At 38.4% G+C, this 22,930-nt stretch overlaps 3 protein-coding genes across 5 annotated transcripts in view; all 3 read left to right on the top strand.

Annotated features, from left to right (window-relative positions):
• Positions 1–4,743, top strand: part of trabd (TraB domain containing) — a 5,874-nt gene extending 1,131 nt beyond the window's left edge. For both annotated transcript variants that reach the window (XM_037682750.1, XM_037682751.1), the window contains exons 3-10: positions 163–232; positions 1,532–1,698; positions 1,999–2,139; positions 2,336–2,446; positions 2,667–2,806; positions 3,582–3,754; positions 4,322–4,418; positions 4,505–4,743. In XM_037682750.1, coding sequence (XP_037538678.1) covers positions 163–232; positions 1,532–1,698; positions 1,999–2,139; positions 2,336–2,446; positions 2,667–2,806; positions 3,582–3,754; positions 4,322–4,418; positions 4,505–4,676 — 1,071 coding nt within the window. In that variant the 3' untranslated portion in view covers positions 4,677–4,743. The remainder of the gene's footprint in view (positions 1–162; positions 233–1,531; positions 1,699–1,998; positions 2,140–2,335; positions 2,447–2,666; positions 2,807–3,581; positions 3,755–4,321; positions 4,419–4,504) is intronic.
• A 2,760-nt stretch (positions 4,744–7,503) lies between these two features.
• selenoo1 (selenoprotein O1) lies at positions 7,504–15,274 on the top strand. Of its 2 annotated transcripts, none has more exons than XM_037682752.1 (9): positions 7,504–8,066; positions 8,810–9,013; positions 9,113–9,290; positions 9,597–9,727; positions 9,826–10,103; positions 10,205–10,370; positions 14,186–14,371; positions 14,574–14,730; positions 14,812–15,274. In XM_037682752.1, the coding sequence occupies exons 1-9, from the start codon at positions 7,525–7,527 to the stop codon at positions 15,031–15,033; spliced, it is 2,064 nt and encodes a 687-aa protein (XP_037538680.1). In that variant the 5' UTR covers positions 7,504–7,524; the 3' UTR covers positions 15,034–15,274. The 2 variants fall into 2 exon arrangements, with proteins under 2 accessions (XP_037538680.1, XP_037538681.1); XM_037682753.1 differs by having other exon boundaries at positions 14,812–15,024.
• A 1,403-nt stretch (positions 15,275–16,677) lies between these two features.
• The window catches only part of mapk12a (mitogen-activated protein kinase 12a), an 8,753-nt gene continuing 2,500 nt past the window's right edge, over positions 16,678–22,930 (top strand). Inside the window, exons 1-7 of the mRNA XM_037682754.1 lie at positions 16,678–16,970; positions 17,758–17,887; positions 18,042–18,100; positions 18,211–18,322; positions 18,407–18,436; positions 19,887–19,934; positions 20,077–20,191. Of these exons, the coding sequence (XP_037538682.1) occupies positions 16,852–16,970; positions 17,758–17,887; positions 18,042–18,100; positions 18,211–18,322; positions 18,407–18,436; positions 19,887–19,934; positions 20,077–20,191 (613 nt within the window). The 5' untranslated portion in view covers positions 16,678–16,851. The remainder of the gene's footprint in view (positions 16,971–17,757; positions 17,888–18,041; positions 18,101–18,210; positions 18,323–18,406; positions 18,437–19,886; positions 19,935–20,076; positions 20,192–22,930) is intronic.

Consider the following 22,930-nt stretch of genomic DNA (forward strand, 5'->3'; position numbering starts at 1 on the left):
ATATATGCATATGTACTGAACTGAACTTCCTCTCACAAATTGTCATTAGTTATCTAGTCTTTCATGATGGACATACTTGGTACATAAATAATTTCTTAATCTTAAAACAGGGCTAAACATGCATTCATTGTTTGACATTGTCTACGTTGTCTTGTTTCTTAGGATGAGTCTGTCAGCCCATCAAGAGATCATCATGCAGAAGAGGAACCGCCTTGTATACCTCCAGGACTTGGTATGTTGTAGTTTTAGTCTCTCTTTCTTCAAAAGATATTGTGTTTTGTTGCCAGAAGTGTTCTGAATTGCATCAGACAACTGGTGTGATAACTTTAAAAGAGGTGACTACATGCTGTGTAAATGACCTGTTTGGCAAGAAACACATGAAGATTTGATTTCAGTTTCCCACTAACACTTCACTGCTGGCTCTTCTGATTGGCTGATTTAGTTGATCACAGATAAATAGATTGGGACAAATATTTGATGACAAAAATCAACTAAGTGATGGGAACACCATCTAGAGCTGTGCAATTAGTCAGAATTTCCTTTCTGTAACTTGAGATAAAAATAATTATTGTTGTGCTTTCAGGTTTTTTTTTTTTTTGCTTTAATTTCATCATGAGTTGCAACTCGCAGCACGTTTCATTCTGAATGTGTGTTAACCAACTTTTACCAAATTTAGTCTCCTACAAAGAAAATGGAGATAAAACGAAGATAGGATCAATGCAGCTCAATGGAAACACAATGGATTTGATGACAAACGTCTACATATACTGATACTGTTTTCTAAATTCCAAGATGTCTATCATAAATCTTAACAATATGAATACTAACAAAAATAGTCTCATTTACTACTTGTTTTTGTAATTAATCTGTCTGGCTATAGTTGAACACTTAGAAAAAGGGTGTTCACAAAACTTTAAATGTGTTTATCATCACTGTACTATTTTTTCAAGTTATATGTGAAACATTTAAAAAAGTAAGGTGGGAATAATTTTATGTCAGAGAAATGTCCATGTTCAAGGTTTTACTGACATCTTTTGTGCAGATTTTGATTTGCTACAATTTTAGTCAAGTCAAGTCATCTTTATTTATAGAGCACATTTAAAACAGAACCTGTTATCAAAGTGCTTAACAACACAACAATCAATGAGTAAATTATAGAGAAAAATATATAAACATATATATATACACAATACACTAATAATAATAACTGAAGAATTAAAAAAAGCATTTAAAACATAGGGTCACAGATTAAAAAAACACTAGATCAATTTACACTGTATGAAATGCCTGAGAGAACAGATGTGTTTTAAGCAGGGATTTGAAGTGAGGAAGGGAGGTGGCCTGCCTGATGTTGGGGGGCAGGTTGTTCCAGAGTTTGGGGCCCATGACTTCTTTAGCTGAGCTATCAAAAAGTTACTTTAAATGTAAATAAAGCTTTGCTTCAAGAGATCCTAGTAATTATAAAAATTACAATTTCTCTCAAAATTTTCAAGGTTTTTTTTTTTTCTAACTTTGTGCCGTCTTTGTCTAGCGGATGGTGAAACCTTGGAGATTTTGTGGGAGCTGCGATCCAAGCGTCGCCAGTCGTCTCCTGAGCTCCCAGAGACGGTGACCTGTCTTACTGCCCCAGATGGCAGTATCCTGTACCTGGTGGGCACTGCTCATTTCAGTGACAGCAGCAAAAAAGATGTGGCCACGGTGAGCCAGTCAGACACACACACACAAAGTATCAGTCTCTCTGTAGGGCATTAAGCTACTCACACCTTCCTAAAATGTGATATGCTGTGAACTGTTTTTAAAATAATGTGTGCAATTAACACAGCTCAAGTGATAATGCACCACTTAGTGCAGCATTATCTTGTCTTCTGTGCTGCTGCTTGTGAAATGTTGTGCTTTTTTCTGTAATGCATATTAGCCATTTGTTTATTTCTTTGACTGTGAGGTTATTCTGTGTCTGCTTCTTATATAGTTTTTTCACTCTTTCTCTCTCTCAAACAGACAATTTGCGCTGTGCAGCCAGACGTGGTGGTGGTGGAGCTGTGCCAGTACAGGGTGTCGATGTTGAGGATGGATGAGAATACGCTGCTGAGGGAAGCCAAAGAGATCAACCTGGAAAAGGTTCAACAAGCCATTAAACAGGTCAGGCTTTCAAATCGATATGAAATCGATATGGTTTAAAAAAAAAAAAGTTGCAATGAGAGCTCCAGTTAGGCTTTTCTTACAAATTTAGCTCTGCTTTGGATTGAGCTGGAACTTCTTTAATGTAGCACCAGTGTATTTTAAAGTTGCAATAAAAATGCTTTCAAAGGCCTAACTCTCTTTCTCTTCTGTTCAGAATGGGCTGATGTCTGGTCTGATGCAGATTCTTCTGCTCAAAGTTTCAGCTCACATCACAGAGCAGCTGGGGATGGCACCTGGAGGAGAGTTTAGGGAGGCCTTCAAAGAGGTAAGTCATTCATAAATCCTTTTTACCCATCAGTCATGCCACTTTTGACCAACAAAATGTCTTCGTTAAGAAGCTAAATGTTCATTTTAGAGCCGTATTATCCTGAACACCCCCACCTCATTTTGTCTTGAAAAGACAGCACATTGTCCACAGAAGCACGCCTGTCCCACTTTAAATATGTTGTGTATTTTTGAACCTTAAAGTATTTCTGTCCACACAGGCTGGACGAGTACCATTTTGTAAATTCCACCTTGGGGACAGGCCAATCCCTGTGACGTTCAAGAGAGCTATAGCTGCTCTCAGTCTATGGCAGAAGGCTCGCCTTGCCTGGGGTCTTTGCTTTTTGTCAGATCCAATCAGGTATCACTTTTTTCCACGTCTTTAAACACTCTTTAATTCACTACTATTTAGCCTAAGGAAAAAAGTTGTCTTTGAATTTAGTGACATTTTTGTGTTTCACATTTTTATGTATGTATGTAATAAAGATATGTAACATATGTATAGAAATATAAAAACAGATGAATTGATAAATGTATTCTTACAGAATGAAAGATACCCTATGTGAGTGACTTTACATATTGTGGATGAAAGAGCTTCTGAAATATATTTTTGTGGAAATCATGAAAGCTGTAGTAAAGATGAATTAGGCAAAAAAGGGCTGTGCATGGTTTATGTTAGAATTATGAATTTGCACCCGTTTTCAAATATATGCTAATCTGTCGAGTATTTAAAAGCCTTTGATTTATTTGAGGACAATCTTTCTGCGTGAACAGATGCTTGTATGCATCTTGCAGTATCTTTGCAATCAAAAGTTTGATAAGTTAAATATTTTACCTTAGAGACCTAAAGTTGAATATATTCTTGACAGCATGTATTGGTGGCCAGTTTAGCAAATGGCAGGATGAAAGTCATTTTTTAAGGCTACTATGTAGAACTTGGGCAAAACACATTTGCAATGATAATAAATAATGTTAATTTATTTCAACTGTAGATTCAGACAGTTACATAATTTACAAGTGATGCATTTGTAACTTTTTCTTCTATTTATATTTATGTTTCTCTATAACTAAAAGGCATATTCCCTAACTTTACATGACTTCCAGCTCACTGAGATAAATTGTGTGTCATGTTTCAGTAAAGAGGATGTTGAGAAGTGCAAGCAGAAAGATTTGCTGGAGCAGACGATGTCGGAGATGATTGGCGAGTTTCCTGCTCTTCATCAAACCATCGTGGCTGAAAGGGACATCTACCTCACACACACACTCCGCCAGGCAACGCGCTGTGTGGAGTCCCCTTTTAATGGCCAGAGTGAGTATTGCATTACTCAGCAAGCACTTGTATATTCAAAGAATAAACATTTACAGTCAACCTTTTTGGTCTTGAATGTACATTGCTCATTAGAATTTATCAATAATAATTTATAATGTACTACTTCAGGTTTTTTTTTAATAATAATTGTAAGTATATTGTCTATAAATATTTTTGTATAGCAATATATGTTGCATATTTACTAACTTAGGAGGACAGTCTGGTTTGAATGCAACTGATGCACGCCTAGTTACCGTATGTTTAATGATAGATTTGTTTATTTTTAGCCAATTGTACTTTAAGGATCCATTTTGTGAATATTCTGTTCTGTTATTTACTTAAAAAAATGCCATACTTTTGCAAAACCTTTAGTTTGTAACAGCCTTGCACAATAACTCAAATGTGCTAAAATTTGCACATAATTGTTTTCCTATTTAAGTATTTGATCATTTGTACAAGATAAAGCCTATAATATTATTATTATTATTATTATTATTATTATTCTATGGAAAATTTGAGGCTTCAAGTCTGAATGATTAACCTAAATATTTGTTATTCTCACTGTAGAAGTGCCTGCTGTGGTGGTGGGAGTTGTAGGAATGGGTCATGTTCCTGGCATTGAACAAAACTGGGAGAAGGAGCTTAACATTCATGAAATCATGAGGTACGCTGACTGCATTTCCTTGATACTATAAACAGTCGATTGGGAAAAAACTGGTATGTCATTGTTTCTCTGTCTGTTTTCCTCAGCGTTGCGTCCCCCTCACGCTTCGGCTGGTTGTTGCGCACATCCATAAAGGGTGTCTTGCTTGGAATGCTAGGATACGCCTGCTACCGTGCCGGGGGAGGTTTAGGTAGAGCCCTGCTGTCTCTACCTGCAGTTCAGTCTTTATTGGACACAGTACGGCTTCGTCCTTCTTGACTCTGCTTGTTGTCTCTTATCCGAGACATGACCTTTAACCTCTCAAAACAATGCATTGATCACCAGTGGCCTTAAAAACAGGAGGTGAGGTTGAAGGATCAGGTTCATCAACCCACACATTGAACCAAAAAAGACCTAATCTGGGTTAAGAGTCCTTCACCTCATATCGATGTCCCTGTTGACAGAGGGGTAATGCTGCCAAAGAAACCATTACAGTACTCTAAATGTTTTGTACACACCATTGATTTAAGAAATGTACTTCTAGTACAATATGCCTCTTTAGTAAATTTATATTTTCCCTGTCATTTCTTAAATTCACATGCCCACAGTTTTCATTTAGTAAGCATCACTGGAATCATCATCACCTGCTCTGAGATGATGTGGTTATTGTTTTTAAGAGGCTGGTTCCTTCCTTTCTTCTGCTACCAGTCAGATTGTTGGTGATTGGTCCTACATTTTAAAAGACTGTTAGTCATGTTCTATGCATACAGGCTGTTGGAGTAGAAAAAAAGTCATAATTTAATGATGGTTAACTGAAAGATAGTTTAAAATATAAGTATTTGTGTATGCTGAACAATGCTGTGAAGAAAAGAAATGTCTGATGCGGAAGGATTATCATCATTCTCCTGGTTCTTCATAAAAATATCCATGTTCCTCGACACAAGTGTTAAGGGTTAGTAAAGGAAATTTAGTGATTTCTCTGTCCTGCTAACTCTAAAGCCAAGTGCCTCGAGTTTCATCTGTAAGGGCTACTGTTTAATAGTTTCTGTTCATTTTACATGTGCATAGAATTGGTGAAGTTTTCTAAAATTCTGACATTACATGAGATGTTTAATAAAACCCATCGCTCCATAAATTTACTTTTATTTTGCAATGACTTTGAAATGCCACCAATCCACCAACATTTTATGCTTATTCCTACATTTTAGTAATAGCAGGAACAGCAGTGATTAATGTTCTAACTTGTGTTTCTTCAAATATGAGGTATTCTCACAGGCTTTATTTAACTGGCTCCATATATGAGTAAGGATTTATAAATAAAAACAAACTACTTGTATAGATAAAGCTATCATAATATGTGTATTATTCATTCCTATGGTGTTTTTAAAATCCAAGAATCAAATGAGACTAAAACTTGTTTTGTCTCCTTTCAGTGAGGAATTGAACTTTACCATAATGCTTTATTTATATAATGTCTGACTGCTAAATGCAAAACTTACTGGAACATTTAGCCTTACTTTGATATCACTGCTGCTGCCTTTGACCTCATGATTGCCTCCTCTGCTAAAGTTTATTACCAACACAAACACATGTATCTAAAATTAAGCTTGTCTCTGCATGAACAAAAAAGATGGAGTGATGTCCTAGAAACTACAATGAGCCATATATGAAATGATGAAGCACAGTAAAGTGTCTGAGGAAGATAATTGCATGGTTTCAAGCATAAATTTACAGACTGTATGCACATTACTTTTTGTCATTCTGCAGATATAACAATGGGTGATATTAATATGAGGTACTTTTTTATTGTGAATTAGGTCAAATTTTTTTTATTATACATACAGTGTGTATATATACACACACACACACACACACATACATATATATATATATATATATATATATATATATATATACATGTATATATATATATATATATATATATATATATATTATTTCTTTTAGAAAACGTTTGAAGCTTGTGCCAGTTTTTTTTTTTGAGCTAAGTCAGGTAACTTGTCTTCCAGTTGAAATCTTGAATGGAAGCGAGGATAAAATTTAGATGCAAGGTCTGTGCCTTTATCCTTTATTGCTTTTTCCCTTAGACTAATGCAGTCTTCTTCCAACATAAAGGTCCAGTCTACTGTATTTATTTGAAAACTGTGAATGACTGCGTTTGTTGTGGTATTTGGCTTCCCATATCTTCAAATCTTTTATTGTAAGTAACTCAAGAGTTTTTGATTCATTCAACCTTTATTTAGACAGGTAATCCTATTGAGCCTCGAGGACTCATTTACAAGAGAAACCTGATTTCAACAAAGAAGGATGACAACAATGGACAACAGCAACAACAATAAACAATTATAAAAAGTCATACTCCAGTTTGTTTGTTTTTACAAATAGGATGGCTAAAAGAAAAAGGTAACAAAAACAGCTAGATTCTAAGGCGAATGTAGAAAACTAAAAACAGGAACATGTCATTAATTATAAAAATCGTTAAGTATATGATAAAAAAATAAATAAACAAGTCAAGTTAAACTATATTTGACAAACATGTTTTATAGTCCTTTTATTCATTAGTTAAAAATGTAATATTTAGTGACACGTAGAACAATATTTAAATTTTCTAATTATCGTTTTTTTTAATTTTCAGATTCTTGGCTTTAAGAATCTGTTGGACTCCTGGCAGGGACCAATGCAGACATGTTCCTGTTTTTAGTTTTCTACATTCGCCTTAGAATCTAGCTGTTTTTTTTTTTGTTACCTTTTCCTTTTAGCCATCCTATTTGTAAAAAAAAAAAAAAAAAAAAAAAAACCTGCAGTATGACTTTTTATAATTGTTTATTGTTGTTGCTGTTGTCCATTGTTGTCATCTTTCTTTGTTGAAATCAGGTCTCTCTTGTAAATGAGTCCTCGAGACTCAATGGGATTTACCTGTCTAAATAAAGGTTGATTGATTTACGTTTTCTTTATATAGTTCCGCCTTAACATTGTGTTTCTAGCCGGACTAATAAAGGCATAACAACATGTTACCAAAACATCCGGTTTAGTCTGTCGGATTATGAAATCGTGATTTAACAGCTATGTACTCACTGGTGAAGGCCAACAGACAGATGGCCTGGTTTGGATGGCTCTTTTAGGCACGTTACGCGTCTTTATTCCCGGTGTGTCCACGTTCAGACTCCTCGGTACTGTCAAGATGGACGATATGGGTCACGCAGTAAGTCGTTCCCCACTGGAGCGCCTCGAGTTTGACAACGCAGCCCTGAGGAAACTTCCCCTGGACCCATCCGAGGAGCCGGGAGTCCGCCAGGTCAAAGGTGCTTGTTTCTCTCGGGTGAAGCCTCAGCCGCTGAGCAACGTTCGGTTCGTTGCCGTGTCGCCCGAAGCTCTGGCTCTGCTGGGGCTCCGCGCAGACGAGGTCTTGAAGGATCCACTGGGGCCCGAGTATCTCAGCGGATCCAAGGTTCTGCCTGGATCCGAACCTGCGGCGCACTGCTACTGCGGGCACCAGTTCGGTCATTTTGCCGGGCAGCTGGGAGACGGGGCGGCCTGCTACCTGGGGGAGGTAAAGGCTCCACCGGGTCAAGAGCCCGAGCTGCTCCGGGAAAACCCGAGCGGTCGATGGGAGATTCAGGTGAAAGGAGCTGGACTGACCCCCTTCTCCAGGTAACCTCTTGAACACAAATATTAGACTGTAAAGTTACTCTAGATTTTAACTTTAGACTTATGCTCATTTTTAGTCCAGTTGTTTCCTGTGTAATACCTGTCTATGATAAATACTTGTGTATTTACACAAGGTTATTGCAAACTGTAAACTATTACATTAAACGGTATATTAAACTATACACAATCAAGCATTTTGAAAGAGTTTACTCCAATAATCTGCAATTCTGAACTATGGGTACAGACTCGATGTAAACAAAGCATTCAGTTGAAAACCACATTAGAGCTTCAGATTGTCTTGTCTTAGTGAAGGTAAACAAATATGGCAGAACTAGACAAGCATAGGATAGGTTTTCACAAATTTCTTTACAAATTTTAAATTTAAGGACACCCATCGGTATGAGAAAACAATGTAAAGAGTTTGTTTTCTCTTTACTTAATGAAAATTTGACTAATTTGTTTTCATGACTAATGCAATGAGCACCTTTAACCCCGACCTATGAGTCATTCAGACATTAAAAAAGGTCTTAAACTCAAAGGATGAACCACACAAAGTACACAACTTGTCAATAACTTCAATTCAAAATAGGATTTCATGGCACTGGTTGCATCCTGTCACAAAGACAATTTGTAATAATTTGAAGTAATTGACAAAAGGTCTGAGCGAGCTGTGAGATCAGTGGACCGATCAAATAGGCTTTACTTTAAATATTGTGTATAAAGTGTTTTGCCTTTCTCCTCCACAGACAAGCTGATGGTCGTAAGGTCCTGCGGTCCAGTATAAGAGAGTTCCTCTGCAGCGAGGCGATGTTCTTCCTCGGTGTGCCCACCACCAGAGCAGGCTCCGTGGTGACCTCTGACAGCAGAGTTATACGGGACGTGAATTACAGCGGACATCCTCAGCTTGAGAGATGCTCAGTTGTTCTTCGCATTGCTCCCACCTTCCTCAGGTGAACACACACACACTGTCCTCCTTTCATCTATCGTGGACTTCTGAGCTTTTGAAGATGTTTTTACAAAGATCTTCATATATTGTGTTGTCCACACAGATTTGGGTCCTTTGAGATCTTCAAGCCGGCTGATGAGTTGACAGGGCGGCAAGGTCCCAGCTATGGACGGGATGAGATCCGAGCTCAGATGTTGGATTATGTCATAGAGATGTTCTACCCTGAAATCCATCAGAACTATCCAGACAAAGTGGAGCGAAACATAGCTTTCTTCAGAGAGGTAAGAGGCTAAACATGCAAATTTAAGATGATAAGATTAGGTTTTATTTGTAATTTAAGCCAATGTAGGCTTTAAAACTGAATAAAGTCAACTTTAAATAACATTTGGATGTTATCTTGTTAAACCGGTGCAAGTTTTTTAGTGTCAGTACTGAGTCTTTGTTCCCTCTGTGAGACTAAGGTAACAAGGATCCAGGAATATGACATTTTCCTTTTCCACTTAGTGAAAGGTCATTCCACTGAAACTGTTTGAGGATATTTTTAGAGATGGCTTACCCTGTGGTTCCCTCTCTCTCTCTGTTTGCAGGTGATGTATCGCACGGCCCGGCTCGTGGCTCAGTGGCAGTGTGTAGGATTCTGTCACGGAGTTCTGAACACCGACAACATGAGCGTCCTGGGTCTTACCCTGGACTATGGTCCTTACGGCTTCATGGACAGGTCAGACATATGAGTTGTAATGTGTACATTGACAAATAACTGTAGAGTTCAAAATCTAACTACACAAAGTATTTTTATGGACTTTCTACATTCCTCAGGTTTGACCCGGACTTCGTTTGCAATGCGTCCGACAACTCTGGCCGCTACTCCTACCAGGCCCAGCCGGCCATCTGCAGGTGGAACCTGGTGAAGCTAGCTGAGGCTCTTGCTCCAGAACTTCCGCCAGATCGGGCCGAGGCCGTAATGAACGAATACATGGACTTGTTCAACCGCTTCTACTTGGAGAACATGAGGAAGAAGCTGGGCTTACTGACAAAGGAGGAACCTGAAGATGAGATACTGATCACTCAGCTGCTGCAGACGATGCACAACACGGGTGGGATCTTAATTCAGTGTCATTTTGCTCAGGTGTCTGATTTAAAAGTAAATTTAATCAAATACATATTGACTGATGCATTTTCTCTTCATATCCTGCAGGTGCTGACTTCACCAACACCTTCAGAAGCTTAAGTCAAATTTCCTGTTCATCTGTGGAAGAAGCTGAAGGACACGGGGAGCTTAAGAAAACCACAGACCTTCTGTTGGAGCAGTGTGCCTCTTTAGAGGAGCTTAAAGCAGCCAACAAACCCACTATTGATCCACGGTGAGCCATAAAGACACTACGCACAGTCCAAAACACATTGTGTTTGATTAAAACGATTATAAATATAAATCTGAAAAAAACATTTAGAGTGTGGAATTACAAAATATTTCAGCTAAATAAGCCTGAATATTTTAATATGTGTTACCACCTCTTAAGTTTCCAGAAGGATTTTAATAGTAGCTTTTCACAAGTTCTTTCTAGTGGCAAGTTGAGCAAACAAAACTTCTATTTAATATTAACTAAATTTTCAAAAAACTATTAAATAAAACAAAAATTAAAATGTTCACATTTTCAAAAAGAATGGCTTCATTCAAATTTGTATTTTTTTACTTTAGTTTGACACTTTTTTGGTCAGATTTGATCAACCGTTTAGCTTACAATCATTATTGAATGTACTGAGGAGGTGCAGATGGCCTGGTTTATAACACCACCATTTGGACCAAATTGTAATAGACTGCCATGTTCAAGAAATGATACAAGGATTTCAAAGTTATTGCTTTTATGATCTAATTGTTTAAAACTGATATTCTATTTGGTGTAATTCATTCTTCTGCCTCTGAGTGGCTCTAGTGGATCTGATCAGTAGATGTACAATGGTGCTGCATTCTTGACTTATTTGTAATTTATTCTGTAAGAATGCTGATATTAAAGTAAAAATTTATTCCTAAGTAAATGTCACCAAATATCACGTTACAGCAGCAACATCATGCATCCAGATGTATATTTCTGATCATGTAGAAAACTTAGGTTAGCTACTCATTTAGCAAAAAACTTGTTGCATTCAGTCAGATATCGTTCTGTTCCATTTTAAAATGTCTTCTAAAAAAAAGGCCTGTCTATCAATCAATCAATCAATATTTATTTTTCCAACAGCCAAAAGGTGCACAACGTGCTTCACAAAACAAAAGTAAAAAATAAACTACTAAAAACAATACGAAAATGCCAGGAGAGCCAGTATGTATTAAAAGCCTGCCTGAATAAAAAGGTTTTAAGATTAAATTTTTAAAGCGCCAGATCAGTGATGGAGCACAAATCCTGAGTTTCTTACTTCCACAATCTGGGTGCAGCGACTGAAAAGGCCCAGTCGTCCCAACATTTGGACTTTGGGACAAACTGTAAAAACGTATTAGTCAAAAATAATAAATAAGACGAGCTGCAGTATTTTGGACCAGTTGAAGACGTCTGATGGAGGATTGGAAGATTCCTACAAACAGACAGTGGTGGGATGTAACGAAGTACAAGTACTTCTTTACTGTACTTAAGTACACTGTTCATGTATCTGTACTTTACTTAAGTAGAGTTAAACATGGATACTTTTTACTTTTACTCCACTACATTTTACATTAAGTATCTGTACTTTCTAGTACACTACATTTCTATAATGCGTTGTGTTACAAGTTACATTCACGTTGCAACTTTTTTATTTGTTCGTTAATTTGAAAGTAAACCATGGCGAGAGGGGAGTTGGTCCATTGAATCAATGCAAAGTGGGCAGGTAACATTAGACCTGCCTTCAAGAAGAGCTATATTCTAGTATATGTCACTGAGCTGGGCGCACCCGCTGCACCACTAACACACCCATAATGGATTCCATCGAGGAAAGTCAGCCAGAAGATACATTACGTGCCACCCATGGCCTTATTGAAAGCCTATTGAAAGATTATTCAGTACAGCAGGACAGATTCTCTCTCCCAAAAGAGCCAGACTGGACTTAAAAAAACTTTGAAAACCAACTTCTTCTGAACTTGAACAAGAAATTATTGCTGCAACATTAAAATGTGTCAGTTCATGGGATGTTAGGAGACAAGAGATGTCTCCAAATGACTCGACACTCGGGTCCAAGTTTTGAAAATGGTGTCAGGAAGTTAAAATATTGTTCAATATTGACCCATTACAAGGTTGACTAGACATCATTTTAACTAGAGTTGATGACAAACTGGAGTTGAACTGATCGGTGCCTATTTTTTTGTTAGTTGTGTCTACTGTTCCTTTTTTCATCAGCTACCTTTTATTTAAATGTGTTTACTGCAGTTAAAATGACACATTGGTTTTACTTTGTGTTAAATAAAAACTTTCAAAGGTATAATCACTCCTCTTTCTTATTTTGATTAATGACATTTAACTCTGCATGTCATCCCTGAAATTCTGACGCACAGAATCACAAGTCCAAGTGTGAACGGTGTCACAGAGTAAACACAATAAAAACATGTATTATCTGCAGCATTGTTCAGTAAAATGACTCAACACTATTAATGTATTACACAAAATATACATATGGTAGGTAATACATTCAGCAAGTACTTTTACTTTTAATACTTTAAGTATTTTTAAAAGCAAGTACTTATTTACTTTTACTTAAGTAAAAACATTAATGTGGTACTTCTACTTTTACTAGAGTACATTTTTGTCTGTTTATTTGTACTTTTACTTAAGTACAGTGTTTGAGTACTTTCCCCACCACTGCAACAGACCATGGCAGTAGTCAAGCCTTGAGCTGATAAAAGCATGAATAGCTTTTTCCAGGTCCGGACAATTTAAAAAAGGCTTGACCTTGATTAAGACAAAACTGATAAAAGCTGGCCTTGACTACAGAGGCTATATGTTTGTCAAACTTTAAATCCTTGTCAAAGGTCACCCCCAAGTTTTTAACTGTGGGTCTAAACTTGGATATCAAAGCACAAAAGTTACAGGGAGCATCATCACCAAAGAATATACACTCTGTCTTTCCTTCATCTAAAAACAGAAAATTTTGGTGAAGTCTCTAATGTCAGTAATACAGTCAATAAAAGAAGTGTGAAGGTTAGTGCTTTTAGGCTTCATAGGCAAATAAATGTGTAAATCGTCTGCATAGCAGTGAAAAGAAAAGTGGTGTCTGGCAATAACTGATTCCATTGGCAGCATATACAGAGAAAAAAGAAGTGGACCAAGAATAGAGCCCTGTGGCACACCACAAGAAAGAGGTGCAGTAGAGGAAGACAGTTTACCCAACCTGACAGAGAAAGTTGTGTTGGTCAAGTAGGAGGTGAACCACTTGAGAGCTGAACCAGATATACCATCATAGAGTTGAAGACAAGACGGAAGGACAGCAGGTCCACTGTGTCAGAAGCAGCTGTAAGGTCCAGCAGGAAACAGCATCCATAGACATGGCAATATCATTATGGACTTTTAACAGGACTGATTCAGTACTATGACAAGTTCTAAATCCAGATGGATCTGGATGGATGGATGGATGGATGGATGGATAGATGTGTTGTAACTGCATAAAATAATTTTTTTCCAAGATTTTAGCTAAAAAAGGCAAATGAGAAATAAGTCTTAAAATTTAATCAAATTGATGTGTCAAGGTGAGGTTTTTTGAACCACAGCATGTTTAAAAGCAGCAGGGACAGTTCCTAAAATAAGGCAAGAGTTTAAAAATGTTAAGACGCATAAGCCTACAGTATTAAAAACCTCTTTCAAGAACTTAGAAGGAAGTCCAGTGGGCAGTTAGTGAGCTTCATGTATCCAGACCATCTCCAAAGGAAATAGTACAATCATTTTGCCACAGATGTTTGTAAGGTTGTAATAACAGATGAAGCAAACATTTTTAAAAGTTACAGATGGAAAATATGTGCACAGATTGAAATATATACATAACTCTTATAAGTATACTGTAAATCCTCCGTAATGTAGTTTTATTTTTGTAAAAGCAGTTTTTAACTGGAAGTCTACATTATATGTAGCTCCTCTGTCGGCACTCAGATTTTAATGCTCTGGCATGATTCTTTTATTTCAAGATGCTAACTGTTACAGTATCTATTATTTGTTTTGAGCAGGGAGCTTTCAGTGCTGCTCTCTATGGCTCAGAGCAGCCCGGCCCTGTTCCAGATGATTTCAGACAGAGCCACGATGGCCAGACATTTGGACAAACTCGGCAAACTGAAGGAACTGATGGAGACGAGTCAGGAGGAGCTGAAAACCAAGCAAGCTGAGGAGTGGAGCTCCTGGATCATACACTACAGGTGAGACTTTGTTATTAGGAGGTCACACCCGAGAACAGCTCAGAGATAAGATGAGATTTTTTTTATTACTTTCCTTTTTTTTTTGAGGATTGTGATGGATGGAAACCTGACTGATAACAGGATCGACAGACAGAAGTGGGAGGAAATTGTGTTTTTGTTGCAGATATTGTTCCATGGCTGATTTGTGTTATCACCATCACAGGAAACGTCTGGCTCGTGAGCTGGAGGGTCAGAGCGACGTGCAGGCTCTGCAGGAGGAGAGGGTGAAGGTGATGGACGGCACAAACCCTCGCGTGGTGCTCAGGAACTACATTGCCCAGAATGCAATAGAGGCTGCTGAGAAGGGTGACTTTTCTGAGGTCAGGTTCTTCTATGTGTTGGTTGGACATCTTTTTTTTTTTTCTCCCCATGTTTACCTGATCTTACTTGCTGTGCTGCAGGTTCAACGGGTCCTCAAGGTTCTGCAGAAACCCTTCTCCTCTCAGCCAGGCCTGGAGCTTCCTGCGTGGGTGGGAGGACATGAGACCACCACACAGGGAGAGAGGGACGAAGGAGAGGAGCAACAGCACGGAGCGTCTGCAGCAGGAGCCAGAATCCAAGTGCCTTATGACAGCAAGCCCCCAGCGTGGGCACAAGAACTCTGCGTTACATGATCTTCATAACAGCTTTCTTGATCGTTTGCTGTCCTGCCTGAAGAAACTAAAAAGTTGGACACTGTCTGATTATTTTAAGTCCATGTCCAACTTTGAGTTCCTTTTTGGCAGGGCAGCAACAAGAAAGCCTGCAGAGGAGTGACACTTCAAAGGCGAGCACGATGACACAGAACAGACGGGAGGTGATAAGTGATCTTCCACTGCTTTGGGGTTTTAACTTTGAACCCAACGAGTCAAAGGACTTTGATGTCAAAATGTTATCAGTGGAATAGATTTGACTTAGCTGAGACATTCAGGTGGACTTTGGAGTCCAAAGTCCACCTGAATGTCTCAAAGATACAAATATTTATCAGTGTATGAAACGTTTTGGAATGTTTTTCCACCTCCTTTGTGTTTCGTGTCACGTCTGCTTTTCATGATGATTCAGGCAACAAGTCCAGCAGTGACCTACCTGACTCTGACGAGCTGAGGGGTGTCACCTTCACGTTTACCAAATACTATGACGTGTGTATGTGTGTGTGTATGTGTGTGTGTGTGTGTGTGAGCGTTTCTGAGTAAGGGAACATTTTGATTTTATTTCTTAACGAAGGGGAGTGGTTCAAGATCTTGCCGTACAGAAACACGCACAATAAATTCTTCTGTAATCCAAAATTCATTTTTGGAGCATCACTTTCTAAACATATAACTACAACCAGATTTTTACTTTTCTATTGTATATAATCTATGACAATGTGTTTATTATAGGGAAAATAAAGAAGAGATAATGAGATGATTATATTCAAAAAAGGTTTATTGTGAATTTAGCCACATATGTGGGTTTTGTTATTACATACTGATGGTTTTATCATGAATAAATGGTTAAACATGTTGGTTGTAGCATTAACTTTATTATTATTATTAGTATTATTATTAATGTAACTGCAGAGTCACTAAGAGTGGACAAAAATAAATAAAATGAAACAAAAGCTGCACCATATTTTTCTCATATTAATGGTTTTAAATTAACACTTTGTCAGCACAATTTGTGACTGAACGCCAACTACGCTGGTGTGTTTGTTTACCCACAGAAACAGCAGAAGTGACTGACCAAAGGTGAAACATTAAACGTGTTTGTTTACCTTCGCAGATGACAGCCAGCCTGATGTAGGTCAATCCTGTGACTTCAGCGGTTCATCCAGTGCTTTGTTTACATTGAGCGCAGACCCACATTTTCAAATTACATCTCAGTATATCTGAAAAACTACTGGAATGAAGTGTTTCAAACTCCTCGGTTCAATATAGTCCAGGAGAGCCTTGTTATTTATTTGTTTAGCCTATTTTATGATTAGACTTTAGATTTAGACAGATTGAGATTAGACAGTAGACTTTGGGTTCTTATTGTTTTGACCATTTTTTCTTTATATTTTCATTTTGAATTAAAAGTTTTATAGAATGATCAATCTTAAACAGCATTTTAGGTTTCTTTTTGTGTTTCTTTGTTCATATGTCGGTGAGGAATATCTGTCGGTTTAATTTCACCTCAGGGCGCCAGATTAATGTCTACCAGTTTCTGATAATCCCTCCTCACAAACTAAATCTACAGGATTTATTTTTACTCCAAACTTTCCGTCCCACAACGTTCAGTTTTCTGCTTCACCTTTAACTGCTCGGGAGTGGCCTTCTGTTCTGCGTCCCCTGGGTGCGCCCTGAGCGCAGCTGCGCCGCGATCTGCGCAGAGGTGGCACCCAGGGGCGCAATGGATGCGTAGCGCCGGAGCACACAAAGGGATTACAGTTGAGCTTCTTTTTGTTAATCTGGGATCATTTTTAGATGATTTAAAACAAAAAAATGACGAGACGAGTCAGACCTGGCTTCTACAATAAGGAGATCAACCAAAGCGCGTGGGTAGTTCCGGAGCGGTACCAGAACCTGAAGCAGGTGGGGGCCGGAGCGTACGGGACCGTGTGGTGAGTGAAATGATCGATGCTGGGAGGCTGATTTATGGTGCCAGATGATCGGAGTCACGAACTAAAAGATCAAAGTTTGGTCGCTTCGCTCGAGCGCGTGCTGCTCCACTTCCTGTTGGAGGCGAGCCCCGGGGATCTTTGCGACGCTTCTGGTGTTGCAATCAGATCCACACAGTTTCAAACTTCACATTCTTTGAAGAAATGCACATCGCCCGCCGCCTTTAATGACCCAGTATTTATTCACGATGGCACGTGACGTGCACGCTCGGAGCCTGTGTTGAGGATGACTCTCAGCTACCTCCATCAGTTTGTGTTGGCAAACATCAGCTGTGGTGGCCACCTTTGTCTGGGCTGACTTCAAAATGCCACTTGTAGATGATGATCTGAGCATTTCAGCCCAATTCAGTCGTTCATGAGAAATGTTGCTTACAGCAGACAAGGGCAAAAACATTCAGCTTTATTTGCACATCTTCCTGCTTTTATCAATGATTAACTGAAGGAGGGCACTAAACTGCTCTGTTTCAACACCAGCACAAAAACAAAGTTGTGGTCCGAGTGAGACCTCTGTTCTTGACAGGTGATAAGAACCTGCAGGTGTCTGAAACAAACAAAAAAAACACTTCAGTTATGCAACCAAACCGCATGATTTTTCAGTTACATTGTACCTTTTCTGACGGGGAAGTTTCTAAACGGCATAATTTCCTCATATACTGAGCACGTTTGTTGCACAGAATCAACAACTGGTGAAGTCACATTTTGCGTTTGTTTTTCTCGCCCCTGTTTTTAGTTATGCGCTGGACACCAGAACAGGAGGCAAAGTGGCGATCAAGAAGCTCTACAGACCTTTCCAGTCCGAGACGTTCGCCAAACGGGCCTTCAGGGAGCTGAGGCTCATCAAGCACATGAAACATGAGAATGTGCGGCCCAACATAATCACTGCACAAGTCTTTTCTCCTTTAATCACTCAGGGTTTTAATCTTGGCTCATATTTCATGTTTTTTTCTGTGGAATACCACATGAATAATTAATTAAATAAGAGTTTTCTGCTGTGTTTTCCTCTCTTTCACGCAGGTGATTGGTTTGCTGGACGTGTTCACTCCAGACCTTTCGTTGGACAGGTTCCATGGTTTGTAAGTGCTCTGACGGCAGCAGGGTGACAGAACTATGTGCACAGTTTGGATAAAACCCTAAACTGATGTTCAGTCTCAATAGTAGCTTTTTCTCCATCTTGTTTTTCAAGTTACATCGTCATGCCGTTCATGGGAACCGATCTGGGGAAGCTAATGAGGAAACTTAGACTGTCAGATGAAAAAATTCAGTATTTGGGTTATCAGATTCTCAAAGGTCTTAAGGTAAATATCTGCCTTCATAGTTCTTGAAGGTAATTTTTTCAGTAGTGGACTTAATTAATGCTGCGTTGCCTTTCTTTATTGCAGTATATTCACTCTGCTGGTATTATTCACAGGGTAAGTTTGTGTTTTTATAAGTTTGCAACTTGTCAGAGCTTTAAATGCACTCATTAAGTGGGCATAAATGTCATATTCATTGGGGATTTTTAAATATATATTACAGCCAGGGCTCAGTGGTCAAAGGCAACCCCTGCCAAAGTAAAGGATCAAGGATTTATTCCAATTATTTATTTTTCTTGGATGGAAAAATCATACAAATTCATTGATTTTTTAAAACAACAACTACTGTAGATAAAGAAATTTGAATTATTATGGATTTTCTCCTGTCCACACTGGTTCTAAATTATCCATACAGGCTCAAATATTTCTATATATTCCTGTAAATAGAAGGGCTTCTAACTTGCCGTGGTCCATGAACTTCTCTTTAGTGAACGGATTTGTTGGACATCACTCGGACTGATCAGTACTGAAAACAATGAGAAAGTCCAATATATTCAGTGAAGATGAAAGATGAAGAGAACATTGTTAGGATGTTCAGGAACAACCCATGAGCCATCAAGGCTCAAGCCTGCAGATAACTGGAAACATCTGTTACACCAGTGTCCCTGTCAACAGTGAAGCCACATTTACGACGGAGGTTACTGACCAAGAAAGACGTCCCCGTTCCAAAACACCTTCAACTGAAATTTGCTGCTTCCCAAATGCTTACTGGATTAAAGGTTTATGGTCAGACACGTCCAAGGCTGAGCTATTACAATGATAAGGATGTTTGGAGGGTTTATGGTGAAGCTTCCAGTATTATTTACTGTCAAGCACAGTGGTGGTAGCATAATGTTGTGTGGCTGTTTTTCTCCAAATCTTTCTACTTCAGCTCTAATTTAAAGCCAAACAGTTTAAACTTGGTCTCCTTTGGGTGTTTCAACAGTACAATGATTCTAAACGCATCAATCTGCTGTCCGGCTTGATAAAGCAGGATAACATTAAGCTTCTGGAATGGCCTTACCTAAAGACTGATCTTCAACCCTCTTAAAAATGTGTGCAGTGATTAAAAGCCAAGTCTGTGCCAGGAAAATGACCAGTTTGAAGGAACTCTACCAATTCTGCCAAGTAGAATTAGTCTGGCCAGAATAGTACCAGAAGCTTGTTGACGGAAACAGAAACTGTGATTGAGGTGCAAATCACTAAAGGACGTTTAACCAAACATTATTGGGGATATATGAATATATTTTAGGCTGTATGTACAGTTTTTACCCTTTATAGATTAGGGAAAATCCACAATTAATTCATACTTGTGCACCCAACTATTGTTTCTAAAAAATGTTGTATGTTCAATCATTCTATTCTGGGAAAAAAGAACCATTCAAGGTAGAAAAAAAAAAATCATAAAATGAATGACGTTCAAGTCCATGTGGGTGTATGTTAACCTTTTGACTGCAGCGGTTTGTCAGTGTGAAGCTTTTAAACAAAGGTTTACTGCGTGTTAACTGTGGCTTTTCAACTTTTTCAGGATTTAAAACCCTCAAATCTTGCTGTTAACCCGGAGTGTGAGCTGAAGGTACATCTGTTTACACCACAAAGGCTCAAATAAACTCACGCCCGGATTTGAAAATGCTTATAATCTATGTAGAAACAGGCTGAAGGGATTGTTGCTGCTTTTAAAGGGCATTAATGCAGATCTGTGTTCATCTTTTTGTTAGATTTTAGACTTTGGTTTAGCGCGGCAGGCAGACAGCGAGATGACGGGATATGTGGTGACTCGCTGGTACCGAGCGCCGGAGGTCATCCTGAACTGGATGCACTACACACAAACTGGTAAATTCAGAGTAAAATCATCTTATGCATCAGCTTTTATTTATTTTTATTTTTTTCTGTATTCTCCATTATCAAAGAATCCTCTTCCTGTTCTATGAGTGGAGCATGAATTTCCTCCCCTGACTCATGGTTTATTCCTCATCTGGAAACGTACAAGTTTTACACAGTGACCTTTCAAACATGCAAAAAACAGAACCTGTTGCTTTCAAAGGTACTGGAGTTTTGGGGTTAAGGACGTTCAAAATTAGTCAACAAACCATTGTATTTTAGGTATAAATGGATGCTTTTTATGGTAAAATCAAAAACCTAACATTCTTTGAAGGAGTGCACATAACACACTGCCTTTTATACCTTAGTTTTAATCATGTTATGATGAGATGGGAGAGACGTACAGTCATTTTGGTCAAACCTTGTAACAACGTTATGCACAAACTCTTAATATGGTGTAACATTTTAGCTCTAGGAGTACCTGTATATCAGCTTTTACCACATCAAACTTGCTCAATATCTGGAAAGTTGACAAAATTATATAGCCATTTTTGCAGTGGCAAACATTTAGCTGTGGTGGTTGTTTCAAAGTGGAGTGACTCCAAAAGTTGTTCAGTTAGAAATGTGCATCCACAGTCACTTTTCTAAAAGTTTAATTAAATTGTGTCCAAAGGTTGAAAAGAGTTTTCTGAAACAAACAGGGCTGATGTCACCATTTAACACCATGTTTTCACCCAAAGATGTCACATGATCAGGTAGAGCTCATAGTATATGTTGGGAATCAGTATAAGTTGCTAACTCACCAAATTTTAGCTCATCGTCTGTAAAAGTGACCAAGCTATAGCCATTTTTGTGTTTGCTAAGGTTGCTTTACTGTGATGGCCATCTTAAACTGGATTGAGACCAAAGTTATAATCAGTTGAAGATCCAATGATCACTTTGTGAGTTTCAATAAAATCCACCCAGGGTTTTATGAGATATTTAGCTAAAACTGCAGACAAAATAACACACACCCATACTCGCTCACAAGCAACAAACAAAATCACATTTCACCTTTGGTAGTAGGTTAAAAAAAAACCACCTTTACCTGAAGAAAAGCCCAAGACACCCTCACCCCACCACCACCATCACACACACACACATACACACGTTTGTCTTTGTATCTTTACAGAGACTTTGCATTGACTTCCATTCATTTTTCATTCATTTCTATAGCCTAACCCTAAACTTAACCATTACCAGTACATACAGGTGCTGGTCATAAAACCAGAATATAATGAAAAATTTGATTTATTTCAGTAATTCCATTCAAAAAGTGAAACTTGTGTATTATATTCATTCATTACACACAGACTGATATTTTTCAAAAATGTGTATTTCTTTTAATGTTGATGATTATAACTGACAACTAATGAAAACCTCAAATTCAGTATCTCGTAAAATTAGAATATTATTTAAGACCAATAAAATAAGGATTTTTAGAAATGTTGGCCAACTGAAAATTATCATTTCATTGGCATATCACTTCTTCCCCATAGATTTTCTATGGGGTTAAGGTCAGGCAAGTTTGCTGGCCAGTTAAGAACAGGGATGCCATGGTCCTTAAACCAGGTACTGGTAGCTTTGGCACTGTGTGCAGGTGCCAAATCCTGTTGTAAAATGAAATCTGCATCTCCATAAAGTTGGTCAGCAGCAGGAAACATGAAGTGCTCTAAAACTTCCTGGTAGACGACTGCGTTGACCTTGGACCTCAGAAAACACTGGACCAACACCAGCAGATGACATGGCACCCCAAACCATCACTGATTATGGAAACTTGACACTGGACCTCAAGCAACATGGATTCTGTGCCTCTCTTCCTCCAGACTCTGGGACCTTGATTTTCAAAGGAAATGCAAAATTTACTTTAATCAGAGAACATAACTTTGGACCATTCTGCAGCAGTCCCAGGCGAGACGCTTCTGACGCTGTCTCTTGTTCAAGAGTGGCTTGACACAAGGAATGCGACAGCTGAAACCCATGTCTTGCATACGTCTGTGTGTAGTGGTTCTTGAAGCACTGACTCCAGTTGCAGTCCACTGTGAATCTCTCTCACACTTTGGAATGGGTTGTGTTTCACCATTCTCTCCAGGGCACAGTTATCCTTATTGCTTGTACACTTTTTTCTACCACATCATTTCCTTCCCTTCACCTCTCTGTTAATGTGCTTGGACACAGAGCTCTGTGAACAGCCAGCTCTTTAACAACCTTGACCTTTTGTGTCTTGCCCTTCTTGTGCAAGGTGTCAGTGGTCGTATTTTGGACAACTGTCAAGTCAGCAGTCTTCCCCATGATTGTGTAGCCTACAAAACTAGACTGAGACCATTGAAAGGCCTTTGCAGATGTTTTGAGTTAATTAGCTGATTAGAGTGTATCTTCAATATTGAACCTTTTCACAATATTCTAATTTTCTGAGATACTGAATTTGGGGTTTTCATTAGCTGTTAGTTATAATCATCAACATTAAAATAAATAAACATTTGAAATATATCAGAATGTGTGTAGTGAATGAATATAATATACAAGTTTCACTTGTTGAATGGAATTATAGAATAAAAAAAATAAATCATGATATTCTAATTTTATGACCAGCACCTGTACATTTTTAATTTTCATTTACCCTTTATTTATTCAGGTAGTGTCATTGAGCCACGTGAACTAATTTTCAAGGGAGACCTGTTTAGGGAGCGGATGGGAGGGGGGGGGGGGGGG

Source organism: Nematolebias whitei, chromosome 10 (genome assembly GCF_014905685.2).
Source record: "Nematolebias whitei isolate Nwh7 chromosome 10, NemWhi1, whole genome shotgun sequence".
Lineage (NCBI taxonomy): Eukaryota > Metazoa > Chordata > Actinopteri > Cyprinodontiformes > Rivulidae > Nematolebias > Nematolebias whitei.

What these genes read in the sequence shown, in the direction of transcription:
- selenoo1 (XM_037682753.1), top strand. Translation starts at nt 7,525, where the DNA reads ATGGCTCTTTTAGGCACGTTACGCGTCTTTATTCCCGGTGTGTCCACG. An exon ending in GGACTGACCCCCTTCTCCAG is followed by an intron (nt 8,067 to 8,809) that starts GTAACCTCTTGA and finishes TCTCCTCCACAG; the next exon opens with ACAAGCTGATGGTCGTAAGG. An exon ending in CCTTACGGCTTCATGGACAG is followed by an intron (nt 9,728 to 9,825) that starts GTCAGACATATG and finishes TACATTCCTCAG; the next exon opens with GTTTGACCCGGACTTCGTTT.